The sequence below is a fragment of the Mirounga angustirostris genome, unplaced genomic scaffold, assembly GCF_029215605.1.
Source record: "Mirounga angustirostris isolate CCGP_5_RB_7025 unplaced genomic scaffold, mMirAng1.0.hap1 SCAF_4, whole genome shotgun sequence".
Lineage (NCBI taxonomy): Eukaryota > Metazoa > Chordata > Mammalia > Carnivora > Phocidae > Mirounga > Mirounga angustirostris.
This window is the reverse complement of record NW_026991712.1, coordinates 147,886,639-147,908,652: the sequence shown is the minus strand read 5'-3', so window position 1 is coordinate 147,908,652 and position 22,014 is coordinate 147,886,639. Positions and strand designations below refer to the sequence as shown.

Genomic DNA, 22,014 nt, shown 5'->3' with positions numbered 1-22,014 from the left:
TTAAGAGCCAAGGTGGTAAATGTAGTGTTTTGGCTCAGGACCATGGGGCTCATGGCGTCATTCCACAGGCCCAGCTGCCCTTTGTACCATTGGCCTTGACACCTGAGGTCCCTTGAGTTGACCTACCTGCTCCCCAAGAGCTGGAGAGCCCTTATAAGCTATGTGCTCCTGCATATTTTACAAATTGGATCCTATACTGTGGCAGTGTGCCAGGAAGCAATGAGAGACTTCCAACACGACTTCTTCTCTGTGGAGGGAGCTGCTGTTGCCGGACTCTGCCTCCATGTACCAGGGCAGCACAAACGGGGGCTTTATTGGTGGGGCTTGGGAAGCTGTGACAGAGCCCAGCATGCAGGCCGTGAGGGCTTGGATAGCTTCCAGGAGACAAGGGATGAGGGGACGCGCCTTGGGGCTCTGCTGCTCGGGGCACGTTGTCCCTTTGTCCCTTCTCAGTTCTTAGAGGCAAGTGTGCACGAAGAAGGTTCAGCACTTCACAAACTGGTGGGTGACCTCGTAGATTCCCACAGATTCCTGAGACTTTTCGTCATAGTCAGTCCAGTCCTGTAGGGAAAAAATGGCCCCGTCAACCTCATGAGATGGCTTAAGACGGTGGGGACAATGGCACTCTGGGACTTTAAAGGGCCAGTTCAGGCTCTTACTGAGATATTCATGAATGTGTAGGACCTGGAAGCAGAGCTAGAGTGCGTTCTGGGCAAGTCACTTAACTTCTCAGAGCCTCAGTTCTGTCCTCTATTAAAAAAAGGAATAGTAACAGACTTCGTGTTGAATGTTGAAAGAAGCAAATGAGGAAACATGTAAAAGTACTTAGCATAGTGTCAGGCACATGTAAGAGCTCAGTAAATTCCAGTTATTGTTGTTATTAGGTGCTATGCAAACTGAAGGAGGTTTCTGTCCTTTTGAGCCTGACCACAAGGCTTATGTAAGGTAGTAACATGTTCAGTAATACAACTGATTTTCATTATTCATGGTAGTTATATTCTACAGAATCACTACAAACACTGAATTAGTAAATAGCGAATCACTGCTCCCAGGGGAAATACAGGGTTAGGTTCTTGGAAACCTTGGATCACATTTTCTTTAATCAATATACAACCTTGTTTTGGGTAGGTTTCCGTTTAAAAATACCTTATATATAGTTGATTCATTAATATTGAACTCCCAGCCAACAGCACTAGAACTCATGCCTACACAAAGCTTATCTAACATGCATTTTCTCCATTAGGTATATCGCAGCCTTCCTGCTTGTGGAACACTAGGGAGCACTTCAACACTACACTTGGGGCCATTTAAACACCAAAATCACCAACAAAAATTAAAAAAACGTGGAATCATCTTTCTATTGATCTTTGTTCACCGAAAGGGTAATTCCCACCAGGTACCCTACAGCACCCCGCAAGGCCCCCAAGTCCTGTACCTTCTCCTGCAGATTAATATCACTGAAGACTGTTCCCGATTCCACACCCTCAGCAGCAAACCCAGCCTGGAGGTGACAGGAAGGCAGCAGTTAGTCTGGGGGAAAGGAGGTACTGGTCTGGCCGGTGAGGCCTGGCCAGGGAACTGGCTCTTTTCATACCACCTTTGGGATGGGAGGACAGAGATGCAGTGTGAGCACCTCTTCTGAAATAATGCACTTCCTGGGCCTGGAAGCTTTCCCAGGCCTACAGTCGTTCCTCTAAAGGCCTGGGCCAGAGGCAGGGGGGTGGGGTAAACCTTTCCACTACCCCTGAACTCCTGAAAGCCCCGGGCATGTCATTCCTCTCTCTGGACCTTGGTTTTCTTGTTTAGGATAGGGGGATGAGAATGCTGTTTTGTCTCCCTGCCTCATAGATTTGTCGTGAGGTAGAAAAGCTGCATAAATAAAGTGGGATGAGTGCTGGCTCTGAAATCAGACCTGGGTTCAAATGACCGTTCAGTGCTTACTGTCACCCTGGGCAAGCTGCAAAATCTCAAGTTCTTTCCTTGTCCGAAAAACAGGACGAATAACTTCACAGGGTTACTGTGAGGATTAAATGAAGTAATATGTAAACGTGAGCAGCATAATGCCCAACATATAGCAGGCACTTAGTAAGAGAGGAGAAGTCCTAGTCCCTGGTCTCTGGATGAAGCAAAGTTCTGTTGTGACTTCCTATATGCACCCCCCAGAGATACAGGTTACGCACCTGGGGCTGGAAATCAATTGGTTCAAGGCCTCGGCATTCAAATTCTACGATTGTCTTGAACTTCTCATTGTCTTCAGCCTAGAAAAGAAGTGTGTTCAGGGGGCAGGCCCAACTGGGCCCTTGGGAAGATCTCACTGCCCCTGCCCTTCCTGCCAAGTGGGCCCTACTACCCCTGGGAGCCCAGAATGGGACTCAGGAGCAATTCCTCCTCTTCTGGAAGAAGCCTGCATTGGGCACCTGCTCCTCGTGAGACCTTCTTGGACACAGCTGCTGCAGAAGACAGACTGAGTTCTGGAGTCAGCCTGCCTGGATATGAGCTCAGACGGCTCTACCTCTCCTCCCAGCTGGGCCTAAGACTGTCAGATGGGGCTGAGGACACCACTACAGGCTTGCTGTGAAGATCTGAACTACGTGTCAGGTGCCCAGCTGTACTACCTGACACTATGCTCAATAAACAGCAGATTAAATTATCGAAATAAAAAATATGAACAAGAATGTTAGGCTATAGTCTCCAGATTTTCCCAACGGCCCAGGATGCTTAACTGTGGCCTTTTGCTAAACCTCTGCCATGCTGTGAGGCAGGAGGTGGACTTAAAAGCCTTTGAGATGGGGTTTTCATGTGGAAGAGGCACCTCTGAGGGGACTGGCGTAACGAGGAAATTCATGCCGACCTGACCCATGGGCTCAGAGATGCCAAGCACCGCACCCACACACTATCATTCTGTCCCTCACACCAGTCACGTGCCTGGCAGGGATGAGGCACTCTGTTGGCCCTGGGCTGCTTTTTGTTTGCTGGTGTGTCTTATTTACGATGTATCATTTACTTGAAAACAAGTCCTCGCGACTTCTCCCTTTAACTTCAGAACAAAGGTGAGAATTTGGCATAAATCAGACATGTTTCAAAAATACTAAGTAAGGGGGGGTGCCTAGGTGGCTCAGTCAAGTGTCTGACTTCAGCTCAGGTCATGATCTTGGGGTCCTGGGACTGAGCCCTGCGTTAGGGTGCGTGCTCAGCGGGGAGTCTGCTTCTCCCTCTCCCCCTCCCTTTACCACACCCCCTGCTTGTGCTCGCTCTCAAATAAATAAATAAAATCTTTAAAAAAAAAATACTAAGTAAGGAATGGGTGAATACAAGTAACTACCCTTTAAACAAAGAGACTCAAAGCACACACTCCCTCCCCCACCGTTTGGACTAATTTGTTACACGGTAATGTATAACTAGCTAATGTCAACATCAAGGGTGCCAGAGAAAGCTCAGGAGTCCCCCAGTGTAGACAAGGCAAGGGCTCCCAGTGATGGAAACTGAGTGGACAGGTTGGGCCAGAGGTTCCCTGAGCTCCCACAACCCAGTGCTTATTAGAGAAGACACTGTAACAGCCTGTTTATGAATCTTCTGCCTACCAGGCACTCAGCCAGTGTATGGTGAATAAGTGACTGAGTGAGTGAATGAGTGAACAAGTGAGTATATGAATGTCCCAAAGCAAGTCACACTGGTGCAGACAAACTCTAGAACCCAGGCCTCCTAGCTCCCAGCTTAGATTTAATCCCACCAAATCTGCCACCACAGCAGGAAACTTACATTGTAAGATTTGATGGTGCTGCTCAAAATCTCTGAAATGTAAAAGAGAAGACAAAGTTGACTTGAGTCCACACTCTGCCCCTATCCCTGTGCCCAAACGTGGCTCTGGGAAAAAGAGTCGGCTGCCACAGCCTGGGCACCTCAGGCCTGGGTCCACCCACAGCAACATGAGCCTGCTTTTGCTCTGGTACCAGGAAGATGTAGCCCCAGTTGGCAGAACTCAGGATTCGTGGCCTGACCTACCGATGGAGTTTTCCCTCGCACACAGCTTGCACTTCTGGACCATGGAGGCACTGCCACGACCTCCCTTCAGTGCCACACTGTCCTGGCAAGGGTAAACAGAATCTCTAGTCACACATTAATTAGACATGATCCCGTCTACCACTTATTAGACAGGTGAAGACATGATCCCGTCTACCACTTATTAGACAGGTGAAGAGACCAAGACAAACAGGGAGCGCCATCTGCTAGGACAAGAATCCTGGGGAGCTTCTTGAGACTAAGAAAGGGACTCCCCTTGATTTTGAACTGCCTTACATTCCAATGTAAGTTGACCACACTAGTGGCTGCCCTTCCAAACCACAAAAAGCAGGGTCCAAAGACCTGAGAGATTAGGGCCACAGGTTCCCTCCCCAAATCCCTGCCCAGAGGCCTATGTGTGTTTGTGTGTGGGTATGGTGGTAGGGGGAGTAGTTACCATCAGCCGAATATACTGCCACTTCTCTGAAATCTCACCACAGTTGCCACATTTCATCTTGGGGGAGGAAAAAGAGGATTAGTAAAGTAGTTGGCTCAGCTGGGCAGATGGGAAGGGCAAGAAAAGTGTGACGTAGGCAGGCTCAACCTACCTTCCTGTCCACAATTTCACCTCATCTTTACAACCAGCCCCACCAAGGACATAACCGAAATTTCTCTCTGGGCAAAGAACAGGTCAAGTGTTTCTCCTGCTGGCGTGCCCGCCCGCCCTCTAAGAAGTACCCAGTCTGGCTAGAAATTCAAGGCTCCTTGAGTGCAGAAATGGCACCCTTGTTGGTACTGGAGCTTCCCTTGTGTTCTCACAGGCCTTGCAGGTTCCTAGTAAAAGTACTTATCGCTGTTGTTACTCCATTTCTCTGTCTCCTCTGCTAGACTCTGTGCTTTTTGAAGTGAAGAACATCAATTCCTCAAATAAGCCCTCGTATTCGAGCTTCAAAATATTTGGTAGTAAAGGTGGCTAGAAAAAGCTTCCTAAAAGGGATAGAGCTTTTGCCAGGTTCTGAAGGATGCTGGGGTTTTGACGAGGAAGGAAATAGAGCAGAAGCTCTGAGATCTGGGAGAGTGAAGGGCCTCACACTGCTCAGGTAAGAGGGGGGACTCTGTAGACCAAGCCACCAGAGTACCAGATTCAGCAGTATGGGGCGGGGAGGGATGGAGGAAGCCACGATCAAAATTAAAACGATTTCACGATAAATAAAGCTTAATCAACAAATAAAACAGAAGGTGAAATTCCCCTCCTTACTAAACAATCCCAAGACCCCTTCAAGTCGTCTTTCGTTTAGTGTTTACAAAACATGAAATAGTTCACGGAGGAAAAATTAAAAAAGGAATTGCGAGACATTACCAGTTAAGAATTAACCAATACATTTAGAAAAGCGAACAAATTCTATTCAGGAAAATAACATTTAATGGCTATACATTTCCAATCTTGCTGGAGACAAAGCTCCCCTTGGAAACTGACTTTAGCACGGGACCGACGCCCCGCCCCTGCCGCGCACCCCGCTTCCGGAGTCGCTCCCCCACCCGGAACGTCGCGGCACCTACAGCCCCTCCGATGCTCCTCCCTTCTCCCGCCTAGGGTCCCGCCCCTCCAGCCGCACCTTGAGGTACCACCGGAAGTCCTCACCCAAGGGGCGGAGGTTGGTGACATTCTCCAGCGTGGCTTTGAGCTGCAGCGCAATTTTCTGTAGAGAGGGAGGGCCTCAGCAAGTGCATCAACCGCGCCTGCGCAGCCCTACCCAGCCCCGGCCCCGCCCCTCCTGGATTCGCGCTCTGCCTCCCCCGCTCCTTCTCAGCGCGACAAAGTTAACTAGTCACACATTAATTAGACTAATCACACTTCTCTCATTCCCTCCTGGCACGAACTGCCGCCTCTCAGGTCCTCGCCACCTCCCCGTCCCTGCCCCGGCGGCAGTTTGCCTCCGCCTCACCCCCATAGTGGCTTGGTTCGGCACGACCCGGCCCGGCGACAGCTGCGGCCGCTACTTTCCGGCCTGTCGTAAACGGTGGGCGCCGCCGGCGCACCGGGTGCAGACCTCCGGCGTGCGTCGGGCGGGGCGGAAGGCGGGGCTTTCACGCGCTGCTGCTAACTGCGCGCGCTGGGCTGCCTTTTCTGTAAGATTAAGTGGACCGGGGGAGGTGTCGTGAATCCGCAATTAGCCGGAGCTCGGACCCGCCGAAACCTATTTCCAGATATTTGCTGAACGCCGATCTCGTGCCGGCACTATGCTAGTTCGAGGGATACCGTAGCAAACACGACAGTCCCTGCGCGAAACCTCTGCCAGGGCTTCTTCCTGCCGCTCTTCACTACTCGGTCTTCTCTCGCCCGACAACCGCTCGGTCCGTGCTTGCCTTCTGAGGCTTCTTAGATCGCGTCGGTTCCGCCTGCCCTCGGCCAGCTTCGCAGATCTGAGGGATTGGGGCCCTTCTTCTCTGAACTGCCCCTTCCTCTTTCCCCCAGGAGACCTTTCAGAGGGTTGCCCCGTGTACACGTCTCTCGCTGCAGTCCCCAACACTGGACACGTCCTTTCAGGGGGGCTCTTCTCTGGGCTCCTGGTTTATCCTTGTATATTACCTGAACCTTGTTTCATCTGTCCTTTTGTCCAGGGCACATGAGACCACATGGAAGCTGTGGGTGTGGGTGTGCGACACTTAAACAGCCTTTGAGGTTCTCACGGTCATTTCAAATACGGAGTTACTATTCTTGTCTACTTTACCTAATCAACTTCATTGCCCCAGGTACCCTTCTATAGAGAGGGATGCACTGGAGTTAGGAACCCTGACATCTCTGATCCCAGATCTGGACCTAAGTTGCTGCTATCTTTGAAGGAGGCAGATTGTGTGTATTGGGGGGGCGGGGGTGCAGGGAACACTGGCCAAAGACTTGGGACATGTCCCAAGCTGGCCTGTCTTGTGGGATGAGCTTATCCTAATCACCTCTCCACAAATGAGATTTATCAAGCCCAGTTCCTTTCAGCACCCACAATCTGGTCAACCAGCAATTTGCCTAAGGAAGCAGTGCAATTTAGCAGGAAGGAAAAAGTCCTTACAGATCTACGTACTGAACAAATTCCCACACTGTCCATACCTAACGACTGTTGGTATTGATTTTAAAATGATTAGAAAACTCTGCGACCAGGCATTATCCCTTATATTGTACTAAACCAAAATGTTTTCCTCCATACTGAAATACCTATAGATGTATCTATAAAAGAGGATTTAAAAAACCCTCTCAATTATATCTCAATAAAGCCAGAGGGGGAAAAACCCATTTCACACCTAAAATTTTAGAAAATACTTTATTAATATAAAATACCCAGTGTTCAAATTTCCTTAATGATGTCAATTTTGTTTTTTGAATCATGATCCAAATAGGGTCCAAACTGTACTGATTATGTGTTTCTTAAATCTCCTTTAATCTACCAGTTCCCACACCATCTCTATTTTATGTTTGCAATGTGTTTATTGAAGAAGCCAGATCCTCTGCCCTGGAGTTTCCTTTGGATATTGGTTGGATTTCTATCGTATTTTCTTCTTCTTTTTTTTAATCTATTGTATTTTCTAACTTTTCTATTCTCTTATTCCTGTAAATTGGTAGTTATATCTATAGTTGATTAATAGATTTTTGGCAATACTTCACATAGGCTGTTTTAAAAAATAACTGAGGTGAGTTCACATGTTCAGGTCTTTACAAAAAACTGCAATTTTGTTATGTATTTATTAAAGACAGTCATTTATAGTTTATAAAAAAAATATTGTCCTGATATACACAAAAATGTCCTGATAATGGTAATTAAAAACAGGTACTCCCAACCCCCCTTGTGTCCACATCAATTTTCAATCTAGATTGGCTTAATCTTGAAGTGTAATCCAATAAGACTGAAGACCAAACACTTCAGGTCCTGGACAAGATAATAAAATACTCGTAAGCCTTCTGGATCCCTATAATGCAAGAAGAAAAACATATTTAAAAAGCTGGAAAAAACTGGCAAAAAAACAAAAACAAAACATTTAATAACCCAGATTATTTACATAAAGGCATTTACAGAATTAAAACTTTAAAAACAACCAAGTGTCCATAAAGAAGGAAAAGGCTATATGCTATATATTAAATGAGATCATTTTAAATGTTAGTTTTTAATGGGGAAATAGTTACTATTAAATGAAAAAATCATTATTAAAATAACAGATTGCTGATCTCAATTATATTTTTTGTGCTTTTTAAAAGTTAAATAGTTTTTAATGCATGCGAACTAGATCAGAAATACTTCAAGATATTAATGGTTGTCTAATTGATAAGTTTGTAGGTGATTTTCCCCCTTTTATTTTTCTGCATTTTCTATACTGAGCATGTATTACTTTCAGAATTAGGAAAACTTGTTTTATTTTTTATTTATTTTTTAAAAAGATTTTATTTATTTATTTGACGGAGAGAGAAAGAGCACAAGCAGAGGGAGAAGCAGGCTCCCCGCTGAACAGAGAGCCCAACGCGGAACTCGATCCCAGGACCCTGGTATCATGACCTGAGCCGAAGGCAGCTACTTAACTGACTGAGCCACCCAGGTGTCCCTAGGAAAACTTTTTTTAAAAAGAAGTACTAAGCAGGACACCAAGAGGCTAAAGATTACTACGGCACAACTGGCTAAGAAAAAGGAGACTGTCCAAAGGAAGACAATTACACCCAGCATGGACTACAGGTGAGCCACTGGGGCACCTGGGTGGCTCAGTCAGTTAAGCGTCTGCCTTGGCTCAGCTCGTGATGTCAGGGTCCTGGGATTGAGCCCTGTGTCAGGCTCCCTGCTTTTCCTTCTCCCTGGCTCATGCTCTCTCTCTCTCACATAAATATATAAAATCTTTAAAAAATAAAAATAAAAGGAAGCCGTATCTAATTCCAAATCCTCAAAACACAGGAGCTGGATGTTGCCAATTTTTTTTTTTTTTTTTTTTTAGGTAGGCTCCATACCCAGCATGGAGCCCAACATGGGGCTTGAACTCAAGAGCTGAGCTGAGATCAAGAGTCAGACCCTTAACCGATTGAGTCATCTAGGCACGCCCAGAGGCCATCAAATTCTAAGGACTCTTTGTAGCATACAGACTCATGTCTCAGCTTTATAATCTGCCCTACTGACAACATGAATTTTTAAGTTTAAGTTTGTATTCTAGATAATTTCAAGTTTCACCACTGTCAGACTATAAGATGTGCTAGTCTGAATGGCCAACACTGAAAAGGTGTTCAGCTTGACCCAGTGACTCTACAGTTTACCTCAAGCACCTGTTTTGGCATATTTCATTTTCTGTTCTGGCCAGATTCTTACTCTGGCTGCTCCTATGACATTACTCTGTGTGTGTGTGTCACTTGAGAAGCTCTGTGTAACACTGACTGAATAAAACATCAAAAGCAACAGAATGCCCTTGAGAATAATTTGAAGTCTCTCATGATGAGAACAAAGCTGGCCACCCCCCCCCCTTTTTTTTTTTAAGATTTATTCATTTTAGAGAGACTGAGTGAGTGAGAGAGACCAGGGCGGGGGGTGGGGGGCAGAGGGAGAGAGAGTCTTAAGCAGACTCTGCACTGAATGTGGAGCCTGACGTGCGGCTTGATCTCATGACCCTGAGATCACAACCTGAGCTGAAACCAAGAGTCGGATGCTTAGCCAACAGCCACCCAGGTGCCCTGACCCCTCTGTCTTGCTGTAACGGTCCCAATCTGGTTAAGGGTTTCATATCAGTCAGCTTCAAAACTGACACGTCTGGCTATAAGGGTCATATACACTTACTTGGATTGATTGACATCAATAAGAGAACCAATTTTTGATGTTGTGAAAGAAATGTGTTCATCTCCAATGACAATTTCAAGCTCCTAGAAACATTTAAAAAAACTAAGTCAGGCCAAGTTGGATTTTCCATCAACCACACAGAGGATCTATCATCTGTCAAATCACACAAACTCTACAACATAAACAAGACCGGTTCACTCTGAGCACTAACATGTACTGAGTCTAGAAACAAAGAGAGAAATTAGATACTGGTTTAGTCCTTGAGTAGCTCATACTCTTAGAGGAAGATGTGTTTGTGAGGCTCTACTATTTCTGGGATTTGGAAGAATTTACAAGTTTTATATAGGAGTTTTCATTGTTAAGAAAGTGGAGTAACATGTATAAATCTTATGTTTTAAAATACCAAGAATCTAACCTTTCTGGGCAACATGGGACGAGAAGAAGTCTAGACCTTGTGTTTGATCCCAGCTTTGTCACTATCAGCTGAATGCTCTTGGGTCTCAATTTCTACAGTGACACAAGTAGCACAAATCTTTAAAAAATTTCTGTGGGAGTGCTCACCGTGTGCCGGCTATTGTTCTCGGTGCGTGGGACAGATCAGCAACACCAAAGGCCTGTGCCCGTGTGGAACTGCCAATCTAGTGAGTCCTACTTCTTTTTTCTTAATTTTTTCCTATTTCTTTTTGATTTATAGTTTTCAATTATGAAAAGAATTCTAACAGAAAATATAGAAAACTATGAAACCAATGTTCTTAACACCCAGATGTGAAAATGTTAATAGGCTGTCATACTTGTGTCAGATTTTTTAAAGAAATAAAACGTTACACATACAAAGTTTAGGTCCACCTCCCATTCCATTCTCCCTCCTGCATCCCAGAAGTTGAGGTGTATTCCTTCCACTCATGTTTTTAGATTTGGTAGTATGTTTTTAAATTTTTACATAAATGATCATACTATATGCATCCTTCTGCTTTTTTCATTCAACACTGTTTTTGTATGTGATCTAGTTCATTAGTTTTAAATGCTTTAGAATATTCCATTCATATCCTTATTGAAGCAGACTTAAGTTCCCAATTTATTGTACTATAAACAATGTGGTGAGAATATTCTTCTATGCATCTCCTTGTATGCATGTGAAAATGTCTCTACGAATATTCCTAGAAAGTGTAAGTTTTTTTCAATTTTGCCAGTTATTACCAAATTATTTCCTAAAATGGTTGTACTGATGTTATTCCCACTAGTATATAAGATCCCCTTTTTCTTTCCCATATCCTTTTCACTTTTTTAAAGATTTTATTTATTTATTTGACAGAGACAGAGATAGCGAGAGCAGGAACACAAGCAGGGGGAATGGGTGAGGGAGAAGCAGGCTTCTCGCCGAGCAGGGAGCCCGATGCGGGGCTTGATCCCAGGACCCTGGGATCAGGACCTGAGCCGAAGGCAGACGCTTAATGACTGAGCCACCCAGGCGCCCCTCTCATATCCTTTTTAAAACTTGATGCCCCCACCCTCACTTTTTGCTATTCTAATGGGTCTGAAATGGTATCTCATTATTTTCCTAATTTTCACTTTCCAAATGTAGATATTTTCATATATTTATTGGCCACTTGTTTTTCCGGTTCATAAATTGCCTGTTCAGAACCTTTACACATTCTGCCACCGGGTTATCTTTTTTTCCCCCCAGTTATCTTTTTATTATTAATTTGCAGTTCCTGATATATTCTAGATATAAACCCTTTGCCAGGTATGTTTTGCAAAGATCTTCCTTCAGTCTGTGGCTTATCTTTCAACTTTATCATGATGTCTTTAGCTAAACAGAAGTTTTAACTTTAAAGAAGTCACATTTATCAATCTTTTCCCTTGAGGAATTTAAAATATTCCTTCTCTACCCAAAATAATAAAAGATAGTCTATATTTTGTTTTAAAATCTTGTTTTATTTCTACAAATGGTCTAACTGAAAAATATTCTATAAACACACTGCCAACTGATACAATTTGTTAAACAATCCATCCTTTTTCTATTAATTTGAAAGTTCGCCTCTGTCATACCCTGCTCCGAGTTCCCATATATTCATGGGTTTGTTTCTGGGCTCTCTGTTCTGCTCCATTGTTTACTGGTCAATTCTGAGGCAATATCACAGTACAGATGACTGTACCTTTTCAAGAAATCTTCAAAATTATCTTGGTTACTCTTGTCCCTTTGATCTTCCATGAATTTAATGCTCTCTTAGGCTTTAGGAAAAATCCTGTTGTGATTTTGATTTGAACTGGAATGAATTTATCAATTATTTTAATAAAATTGATATAATAATTGAGTTGTTCCATCCATAAAAATGATACTTTTTTTTTTTAAAGATTTTATTTATTTATTTGACAGAGAGAGACACAGCGAGAGAGGGAACACAAGCAGGGGGAGTGGGAGAGGGAGAAGCAGGCTTCCTGCCGAGCAGGGAGCCCAATGTGGGGCTCGATCCCAGAACCCTGGGATCATGACCTGAGCGGAAGGCAGACGCCTAACGACTGAGCCACCCAGGCGCCCCGAAGCCCTTTTAAGTTTTATACAGCTTATTAAATTTACTCCCAAGTTCTTTATAGCTTTTGTTGCTATGATGAATGGAATTTTGTTGTAATTACCTTATCCAACAGGTTGTTGCTAGTGTATAGGAGTATGCCCTGTTCTCTTCACAGGACTACTGTGATTGCTGAATGAGTTAATAGAGCTGAAAATTAATGGTAAAGCAAAATACATATACATGATTTTACTGAGAATCCGTGGACATAAATTAAAAAGTTAACTTTAGAAAGTACTCAGGATGGGATTTTCTTTTCACTCTTTCTCAAGAGTTAGACTAGGTATTTATCCAAAGGATACAAAAATAGTGATTCAAAGGGGCACATGCACCCCAATGTTTACAGCAGCAATGTCCACAATAGCCAAACTATGGAAAGAGCCCAGATGTCGATCTACAGATGAATGGATAAAGAAAATGTGGTGTATATATGTATATATATACAATAGAATATTAGCCATCAAAAAGAATGAAATCTTGCCATTTGCAATGATGTAGATGGAGCTAGAAAGTATTATGCTAAGCAAAATAAGTCAGAGAAAGACAAATACCGTATGATTTCACTCATATGTGAAATTCAAGAAACAAAACAGATGAACATAGGGGAAGGGAAGGAAAAATAAAAGAAGATAAAAACAGGAAGATAAACCATTAAGAGACTCTTAACTATAAGGAACAAACAGTGGGTGCCTGGGTGGCTCAGTTGGTTAAGCGTCTGCCTTCGGCTCAGGTCATGATCCCGGCATCCTGGGATCGAGCCCCACATTGGGCTCCATGCTCAGCGGGGAGCCTGCTTCTCCCTCTCCCTCTGCCTGCCTGCTTGCCTATTTGTGATCTCTCTCTGTCAAATAAATAAATAAAATCTTAAAAAAAAAAAAAAAGGAACAAACAGGGTTGCTGGAGGGGAGGTGGGTGGAGGGATGGAGTAACTAGGTGATGGGCATTAAGGAGGGCACTTGATTTAATGAGCACTGGGTGTTATATGCATCAGATGAATTACTAAATTCTACTCCTGAAACTAATAAAACACTATATGTTAACTAAGTTGGATTTAGATTACAAAAAAAAAAAAATTGGTCCACCATTTTGAGGTGAATTAGGAATTAACTTATATGGGTTTTTATATTAATAAATATAATTATTATTGAGCTTTTACTACACACTGGTACTATTTTAGTCACTAGAGATTTAGCACTGAAAAAATAGGTAAAATCCTTGTACTGAAGGAGCTTGCAGGGGTATATGCAAATCTGTTGCAGTGGGGGGAGGAAAAGGGATATATAAAGAAAAGCAAACAAGACAATTTTAGACAATAATAAATGCTACAAAGAAGATAAAACATCCTATTTAAAAAAAGAAAAGAAAACAGGAAAGGACATTTTAGATTGGATGGATAGGCAAGACATCACTGAGGAAGTGATGTTTGAAACCTGCAATAATAAAGACAATATTGGATAGACTATTCCAGGCAGGATGCAGCAAATGCAAATGTCCTAAACTAAGAACAACCTAGGTGTGTCTGAGGAACAGAAATAAGGTCAGTGAGGTCTGAACACAGTAAAAGATTGTGAAAATGGTAGAAGATAAGGTGGGAGTTCGGATTGATTGATTGATTGATTTAAGATTTTATTTATTTGACAGAGATAGCGAGAGCAGGAACACAAGCAGGGGGAGTGGGAGAGGGAGAAGCAGGCTTCCCGCCTAGCAGGGAGCCTGATGTGGGGCTTGAACCCAGGACCCCGGGATCATGACCTGAGCCGAAGGCAGACGCTTAACGACTGAGCCACCCAGGCGCCCCTATTTATTTATTTTTAAGATTTTATTTATTTGTCAGAGAGAGAGAGCACAAGTAGGGGGAGCAGCAGGCAGAGGGAGAAGTAGACTCTCCGCCAAGCAAGGAGCCCAATGCAGGATTCAATCCCAGAACCCTGGGATCATGACCTGAGCCAAAGGCAGACTCTTAGCCGACTGAGCCACCCAGTCGTCCTGGATTTTATTTTAAATGTAGTGGGAAGGCAGTGGAGAACTTAAAATCAGTGGAATACATTTCATTTTAAAAGATTAGTCTGGTTTCAGGATGGAAAAACAGGCTGTACAGGACAAAAGAAAAAAGGAAATCAATTATAGGTCTAGATTAGGAAGGTAGCAGTTGAGGTGGAGAGAAATAGCTTCCCTGTTAACACACTCAAATATGACAGTGGCGGGGCACCTGGGTGGCTCAGTCATTAAGCATCTGCCTTCGGCTCAGCTCATGATCCCAGGGTCCTGGGATCGAGTCCTGCATCTGGTTCCCTGCTCAGTGGGGATCCTGTTTCTCCCTCACCCTCTGCCCCTCCCCTTGCTTGTGCTCTCTGTCAAATAAATGAAACTTAAAAAAAAAAAAATGACAATGGCCTTTATTTTCATTACCATAATGGTCTTCAGAATATATATAAAGCCATGAATTTAAACACATATACCTAGCTGCTTGCATGATTTTCCTTCTATTAGATTGCTGAAATAACCATGTTCTATTTCTCTTTGTATGTTCACAATGCTCTGTCCATAGTAGTTACTCAGTATGTGAGGTGGGCAGCAAAACCTCTGAGAAGGGCTGGGGGGAGAGTCACATGAGGAAATCCAGGGCTAGGCTCTAGGTGGTTGGAAGTACCACTGGCTCTCTCTGTTCCTCCCTGTGGGATTACTGCTGCCTTAGATAAAGGTGCTATAACCTGCTTTGTGTAGGGCGCACACACACACACACACACACGGATTCAATGTCATATGCATGGCAGTAAAACTCATCTTACTTGTAAGACTTCTGCACTACAGGACAGTTACTAAAACACTCACCTGCCGGCCCACTCGGTCAGGGGGTGGCCACAGTGCATCATCCTCTTTGGTAATTTCACTGTCATCAATTATTCTCTTCAGTTCCTCCATTACACTTTTATGTACATAAGCCTGAAAGCAAATTAAAAAATGGGATTTAAGTTGCATCCCTAAGCAAGTGTTCTCACTCAGATAGATAGTGATGAAAGATAAAAACAAAAACAAAAAAAGCCTGCTCCTAAAAACTAGTTTCTGGCACCTCTGTAAGGGGGATGGCATTCAGGTGTGAAGAAGGCTGAGCCAGAAGTGCCCAATGACTACATCTCAGACCCCATCTCCTTGTTTCTACTTCTTGGCACATCCTGTTCACTTGGACCTTCTCCTTGCTTACACACCCAACTCACACCTGAACCCAGAACAAAAGATCTGTAAATAACCTGGTTATTCCTAACTAGATGACATGCTTATGAAGAGTAGAGACATGTCTTTAAAAATACATTTTGCGTGGGCGCCTGGGTGGCTCAGTCGTTAAGCGTCTGCCTTCGGCTCAGGTCATGATCCCGGGGTCCCGGGATCGAGTCCCACATCGGGCTCCCTGCTCTGCGGGGAGCCTGCTTCTCCCTCTCCCACTCCCCCTGCTTGTGTTCCTGCTCTCGCTATCTCTCTCTGGCAAATAAATAAAATCTTTAAAAAAAAATACATTTTGTGTATTAGTCCACATTAAATATAAGGAGGCTGACATGTGTGGGTAAACATAAACCTGAATGCTAGTTAAAGATAATAGTATGAAAATATACTGACAAGACATTTTCAAATGTGACAAAGTGGTTAAAAGGAAAGAGAAGCTTTGATGAAGCCTCAAGAGCGCAGCAGAAGTTATATAACATGGAGCGCACGGACTGGACAGAGGCAGGCAGGGTGGCCAGGGTGAGGTGACTTTGAACAAGCCCCATAATTAATATCCGGCCTTCACTGTAAAGGGTATATAATACCACCCGTCAAATAGGCTTATAATCAGGCTTAAATAAAAATCGTTATGTGTATAAAATACCAAGTGCCACGCCTGGCATCTAACGTGCATTCAATGATGTGAACTGCTTTCCCATGCCCCTGTTCCCCATTCAAATGCAAATTAAAGAGCGCTACTGAAAGCTACGCACCAGGGAATATACCAAACACTTTAAGTATAAGGTATTTAATTCTATGATAGCACTGGAGAGTGGGGGGTAGGTTAAAACCTTTGTTTCTGCAGACAAAGAACAGGGAATTTGCCCAGGGGCACATAGTAAGTAGCAGATTCAGGGTTTAAACCAAGATTTGCAAGACTTTAAATGATTACCAGTAAGTGATTCAGCACTGTGAAAAAATATAAACTAAAAGATGGGAGAAAAAATTTAGAAGGTGTCCATAGATATGTCTATACTTCTCTTTTCCAATACTACTCCCAGAAAGAACAAAAACAAGACAAAAGGCTAAATTTTAGTGAAAGAAAGGCCCTCAGAAGGCTCATTACCTCTTTTCTGATCATGACATCATTTTTGTAATTGCTGTTGTTGGCATATCTTAATTTCCCTGTGAGGAACAAAAAACAAATTCAGTGTATATTAAAAACATATGAGTAAAGTATCATTAGCTCACCAAGACTATCAGCTGTTGCTTAAAATGTATCCTAGTTTTCCCTTCAGTGACTACCAGATTTACTACCTGTACTTCTGGTGTTCCAACAATGGCAGTCTTGTCAGTTCTTCACTTTAGGCTATTAAATAGCCTCAAAGCCAAAAATACTGCTGACATTGAATTATAATTCTTGCAAAAGGCAGCTCAGGTGTGATAAAAGAACACAAGCAGACTCTTTTGTGACTCTGGCAAATCATATCTCTGCAGGTTAATGTCCTCAGGTGAAAACAGGGAGAGTGATGGTAACTTACTTGCACACAGGGCCTCCTGAGGCTCAAATGAGTCGTGAAAGCAATTTGGAAACTGTAAAATGCTGTTTAGATACTATTCATGTGACCATGCAACATTCTGATCTATTCCTGTGATGGAAAAGTTGTGGTTTTATTATTAAGCAGTAATATTTGGTATATAAGGCCCTTTGTGTATATGTGCATCCAAAAGGGTAATCTGGGTATATGCTGGGTATGAAGGAAAAGATAGAAGGAAACACATGAGTTTTTACCCTTGGAATAGAAGGCACACATGTAAACACGCTATCTTGTCACACTACCAAACACAGTATCTTGTCATTGTTTATAACTGGGGTTTGTCAGATTCATCTTTGTGTCCCCATTTAGTGGGAGTTTTCTGTCATCTCTGATTCCTTTTCCTTCACCACAGTGGCCCTTCTCCCAGATCTTAGCAAACAGCAAAGTCCTATTGGTTCTGCCTCCAATAGTATCCTAAATCCTTCTATCCGCTTTTACTAGCACCCTAGGCCCAATCAACATCCTTTTTGTCTTGACAACTGTAACTGTCTCTTAATAAGCAGCCCTGTCTCCAGTCTTGCCCATTTTGCACCCAATGATTAGAGATCACATCTTTCTCTCCTTAAAACTTTCCAATTGCTTCCTGCTGCATTTATTTATTTTAAGATTTTATTTATTTATTTGACAGAGAGAGAGAGAGCATAAGCAGGGAGAGTGGGAGAGGGAGAAGCAAGCTCCCCACTCAGCAGGGAGCCTGATGCGGGTCTCGATCCCAGGACCCCCGGGATCATGACCTGAGCCGAAGGCAGACGCTTAACGACTGAGCCACCCAGGTGCCCCTTCCTGCTGCATTTAGAATAAAATCCAAACTCTTTGCCATGGCCTATAAAGACATACATGGTATGCCCCTGCCTACTTATCTGACATCGTCTCCTACTATTCTCCTCGGAGCTCACTACTTCCTCAGCCGTACTGGCTACCCGAAACATACCTCCTAGCTCATTCATGCCCTACAGCCTTAGTCCTTGTTACTCCCTCTGTCCAGAATGCTCTTCTTCCTGAGCCTCACAAGGCTGACTCCTTCTTGTCAGTCAGGGTTCAGTTCGAATACTACTTTTTCAGAGAGCGCGCCAGTGGCCACCCTGCTTAAAAGCAGCCCACCAGCACTTAATCCATCATTTTGTTTTATGTTCTGACCACCGGTCACTATCTGGAGTCTTTGTTGTTGTTGTTTATCTCTCTCCCAGCACCAGCATATACGTTCCATGAGAGGAAGCTTGTCTGGCGTTCACTCCCGTATCCCAGATTGTGAAAGAGAGCCTGGCACAAGGTAGGCAGTCAATGTTTGCTGAGTGAGGCATTCTAGTAAAAAATGTCACCAAACAGAAGTCCCTGCGCATGGGAAGAACCAGTGGAGCGGTCACAGGAGTGATCGTTTCAGATCCGCGCCGCAGTCATCAATACCTTCCTCTTCTAGCTCCTCGCACATTCCGGAACCCGGCCTCCCCACTCGCCCGACCCCAGGCCCAGTCCTCGCTCCCAGGGGGCCAGAGACCGCTCTTACCGTCGGGTCGGAACTCAAACTCCAGGAACTCATGGCCGAATTTGCCCTTATGACCCACGTAGTAACGCAGATAAAAGTCACTCTCCATGGTTCACGAGGAGGGTACCAAGCCCAAACTTTACCAGCAAGCCCACCGCCGCTGTTTGCGCCCACCACTGACGTTTACCTGGGCGCGCGGAAGTGACGTCAAGGCAAGGCCGTCGGCCGTGGCGAGGCGGCCCCGGTCGCCCCCATTCCCGGAAGTGGGGGCAAGTCTGGCCCATTCCCCGGCGGAAACAAGGCTCCTTTCACCCGAGGGCGGGGTCAGTGGAGCCGTGCCCCGTCGGCCGGAGGCGGGAGCGAGGCTGAGCTCAACACCAGGGGTTCTCGCAAGCTGGAGGCCGAAGGCGACTGGAGGACCCCTGGGTTCGGGCGGCGGGTCTGGAGACCTTGCTTCGAGACTTCCGGCTGAGCACGCCGAATGCTGCGCCCTTTCAGGCTCGACGTCCATTTAAGTACACCTGACTTGTGTGCGTCGGGCAAAGCTGATAACCGTCCCTGGACCTAGGTCTCGATAATAAAATGGGGTTAAATGAGCTGACCTCACAGAAAAAAAAAAAAAAAAAAAGGTTAAGTGACCTGACCCCACGGGGCTCAGCACACGATGTTTCAGAAGTTGGCTGCGACTGAACTTTGCTGTTTACGGACCAGTTCAAGGAAACTGTTCCCAGAGACGCTTTTCCCGAATCCACGGTGGAGATTGTCATTTCCCTGGAACTAATTTATCTCCCATTTTAGCCCTTTTAATCTTTATTTCTTTTTATTTCTACTTTTCCCTTTCTGCTTCACTGGTCTCTAGAGTAGGTGCTGTGAGTAGAAGTTAAACTGAATATTTAATTTCCCATTCTCGTTTTCTCTGCACTGCTTACCCAGCAGTGATTCTCAGTCCTGGCTGCACAAATGGAATCATTTGGGAGCATCTTAAAAATACTGATGCTTGGGCCCCACCCCAAACCAATTAATCAGGTTCTCTTGCGGTGAACCTAGGCGTTGGTATGTTTTTGCAAAGCACCCCAGATGTGCTGCGATTGAGGACTGATGCCCAAGAGGCCCTTGTCTTTTCAGGCCAAAGTGGTTGACCTCTGTGAAGTCTTTCTGGCTGTGGAAAAATTTTCCACCTTGAGTAGGCAAAGGACAATCAAAATCTTAATTATTAGAAGACTGCTTTAGCTCATCAAAGTTCCAACCAGAGGGGGGAATGAAATCAGTTCTAGAGACAGTGCTGAGATGGCATCATTCTTGGGGCCTGGCTGCTGACTGTGTACTGTTCTGTATTGAGGTCAGTGGTCTCTCGATTCTCATTCCCAGTCTTACCATTACTCCTTTTATTCCCGCCCCCCCCACCCCCCACATAATGGGTAGCAGAGTGTAGAGTGGGTGTGAGAGGGGAAAATCACTGGAAGCTTGTGTTAAAATAATCCTTGTGCGACTTGATTCACTGTGACTGAAGGTGAACTGATTAACATTTTGGACCTCAAGTTTATCTTTAAAATGAGAAAAATAATGTTATACATCTGGCAGGACTGTTGTAAAGATAGGAAACAGTATCTTGGAAATAGGAAAAATACTTTGCGAACTATAAACTGTTATAAAACCGTAAGGCATTTTATTAAAAAAAATACTGGGGGGATACCTGAGTGGCTCAGTCAGTTGAACATTGGACTCTTGATTTTGGCTCAGGTCATGATCTCGGGGTCCTGGGATCAAGCCCTGAATTGGGCTCTGCTCAGGGGGAGTCTGCTTGGAATCCTCTCCCTCTCTCTTTGCCCCTCCCCCTCACTCTCTCTCTCTAATAAATGAATAAATCTTAAAAAAAAGGAAACACTGGATATGGGTGGTAACAAGGGAATTGTATAAAAAAAGAGAAGGGAACCACCAGGTATTAAGCACCTAATAAATGTGAATCCATTTACAAATGTTTGTTCTTTGAATCCTCACAATCTTGAAGTGGTAATTGCAATTAAGTATATAGATTCATCAGGTAATTACCACGAAGTTATTGTCCAAGAGTGAAATTATAAAAATTATAAGGTGACTGCTGAATCTGAGCATCTGCAGATGTGGCAAATAACAAAAGTTTTGAGAAAATTTAAAGGACACTGGACTCCAGTCAGGCTGTAAAGTGATCCAGGTTTGGAGGCATGAGATAACATGGTATAGCTGAAAGAACACGGTCTGTGTATTTGATGTGCCTGAATTCAGCATAATTTACTGCGCTTTTACTGTGCTATGTGCTGGGAATACGATGGTGAGCAAGACAGACCTTTACAGAACTTGCAGAGGAGGAAATTAAGGAGCATACAAGAATTATAATGTAGAGATAAAGGTTACAAATAGGGGAAACACAGAATACTATGGAAGCACACAGGATGGTTCCTAATCCAATCGAGGGGCCTAAGGGAAGTCTTCCTGAAGGAAATATTCCAAATAGAGGGCCCAGACCGTGTGGTTGGAATACAGAATGAGGTTGTGTATATAGTAATGAGGTTGCAGAACGGGCAGAAGCCAAATGGCTTACAAGCCATATTAAAGAGTGTGGGCTAAAACCCAAAGGTATTGGATTTTAATGCAAGGGAAACAGATGAAGAGCTTTAAGCAGGAAAGTAGAAAGGATGGTGGTGACATGACCTATTGCATTCTAGAAAAAATCACTCTGGCTGCAGTATTGTAGAATAGATTGGAAAATGGAAAGATTAAAAGTATGAAGTTCAGGGGGCACCTGGGTGGCTCAGTCGTTAAGCGTCTACCTTCCGCTCAGGTCATGATCCCAGGGTCCTGGGATCGAGCCCCACATCGGGCTCCCAGCTCTGCGGGCAGCCTGCTTCTCCCTCTCCCACTCCCCCTGCTTGTTTTCCCTCTCTCGCTGTGTCTCTGTCAAGTAAATAAATAAAATCTTAAAAAAAAAAAGAAGTTCAGATATGTAGTTGCTAATCTATGATGATGATCGTCCAAGATAATGGTAACCTGTACTCAGGTAGTGGCAATGGAGATGATAAATGTGGATGGATTTGAGACAAGACACCATAATGTAAGGGGCGGCAAAGGAGATTAAGATGTAGCCAGAGAGGTAGGAAAAAACCAGGAATATGGTGTCATGTGAACCAAAATAAGAGTATTTCAAGAAAGAGTGCCAACAATGTTAAATACTTCTTCCAGGTCAAGGAAGATAAAGACTGAAAATATTTATGAGATTTATAATCAAGGAGGTCTTTGGTAAAAGCAACCTCAGTGGCCTGGAAGCGGAGGCAGGACAGAAGTATTGGTATGCAAATAGGCAAAATTTGTTGTGGAAGCAGAAACTACCTAACCCTAGG

At 44.1% G+C, this 22,014-nt stretch overlaps 2 protein-coding genes across 5 annotated transcripts; both read right to left on the bottom strand.

The window, feature by feature from the left end:
• Window positions 1-286: 286 nt before the first annotated feature.
• On the bottom strand, window positions 287-6,090 carry CZIB (CXXC motif containing zinc binding protein). Of its 4 annotated transcripts, none has more exons than XM_045897664.2 (8): window positions 5,946-6,090; window positions 5,642-5,699; window positions 4,457-4,513; window positions 4,003-4,084; window positions 3,760-3,791; window positions 2,181-2,258; window positions 1,436-1,501; window positions 287-561 (listed from the first exon to the last, which is right to left on the bottom strand). In XM_045897664.2, exons 2-8 carry the CDS (start codon window positions 5,663-5,665, stop codon window positions 484-486), a joined length of 417 nt encoding a protein of 138 aa, XP_045753620.1. In that variant the 5' UTR covers window positions 5,666-5,699; window positions 5,946-6,090; the 3' UTR covers window positions 287-483. The 4 variants fall into 4 exon arrangements, with proteins under 4 accessions (XP_045753620.1, XP_045753619.1, XP_064445205.1 ...); XM_045897663.3 differs by having other exon boundaries at window positions 5,616-5,699; window positions 5,946-6,089; XM_064589135.1 differs by having other exon boundaries at window positions 5,616-5,699; window positions 5,853-6,013.
• A 1,623-nt stretch (window positions 6,091-7,713) lies between these two features.
• MAGOH (mago homolog, exon junction complex subunit) lies at window positions 7,714-18,910 on the bottom strand. The gene is made up of 5 exons (XM_045897665.3): window positions 18,662-18,910; window positions 16,686-16,744; window positions 15,194-15,304; window positions 9,792-9,874; window positions 7,714-7,956 (listed from the first exon to the last, which is right to left on the bottom strand). Exons 1-5 carry the CDS (start codon window positions 18,747-18,749, stop codon window positions 7,857-7,859), a joined length of 441 nt encoding a protein of 146 aa, XP_045753621.1. The 5' UTR covers window positions 18,750-18,910; the 3' UTR covers window positions 7,714-7,856.
• Between the last annotated feature and the right edge of the window lie 3,104 nt (window positions 18,911-22,014).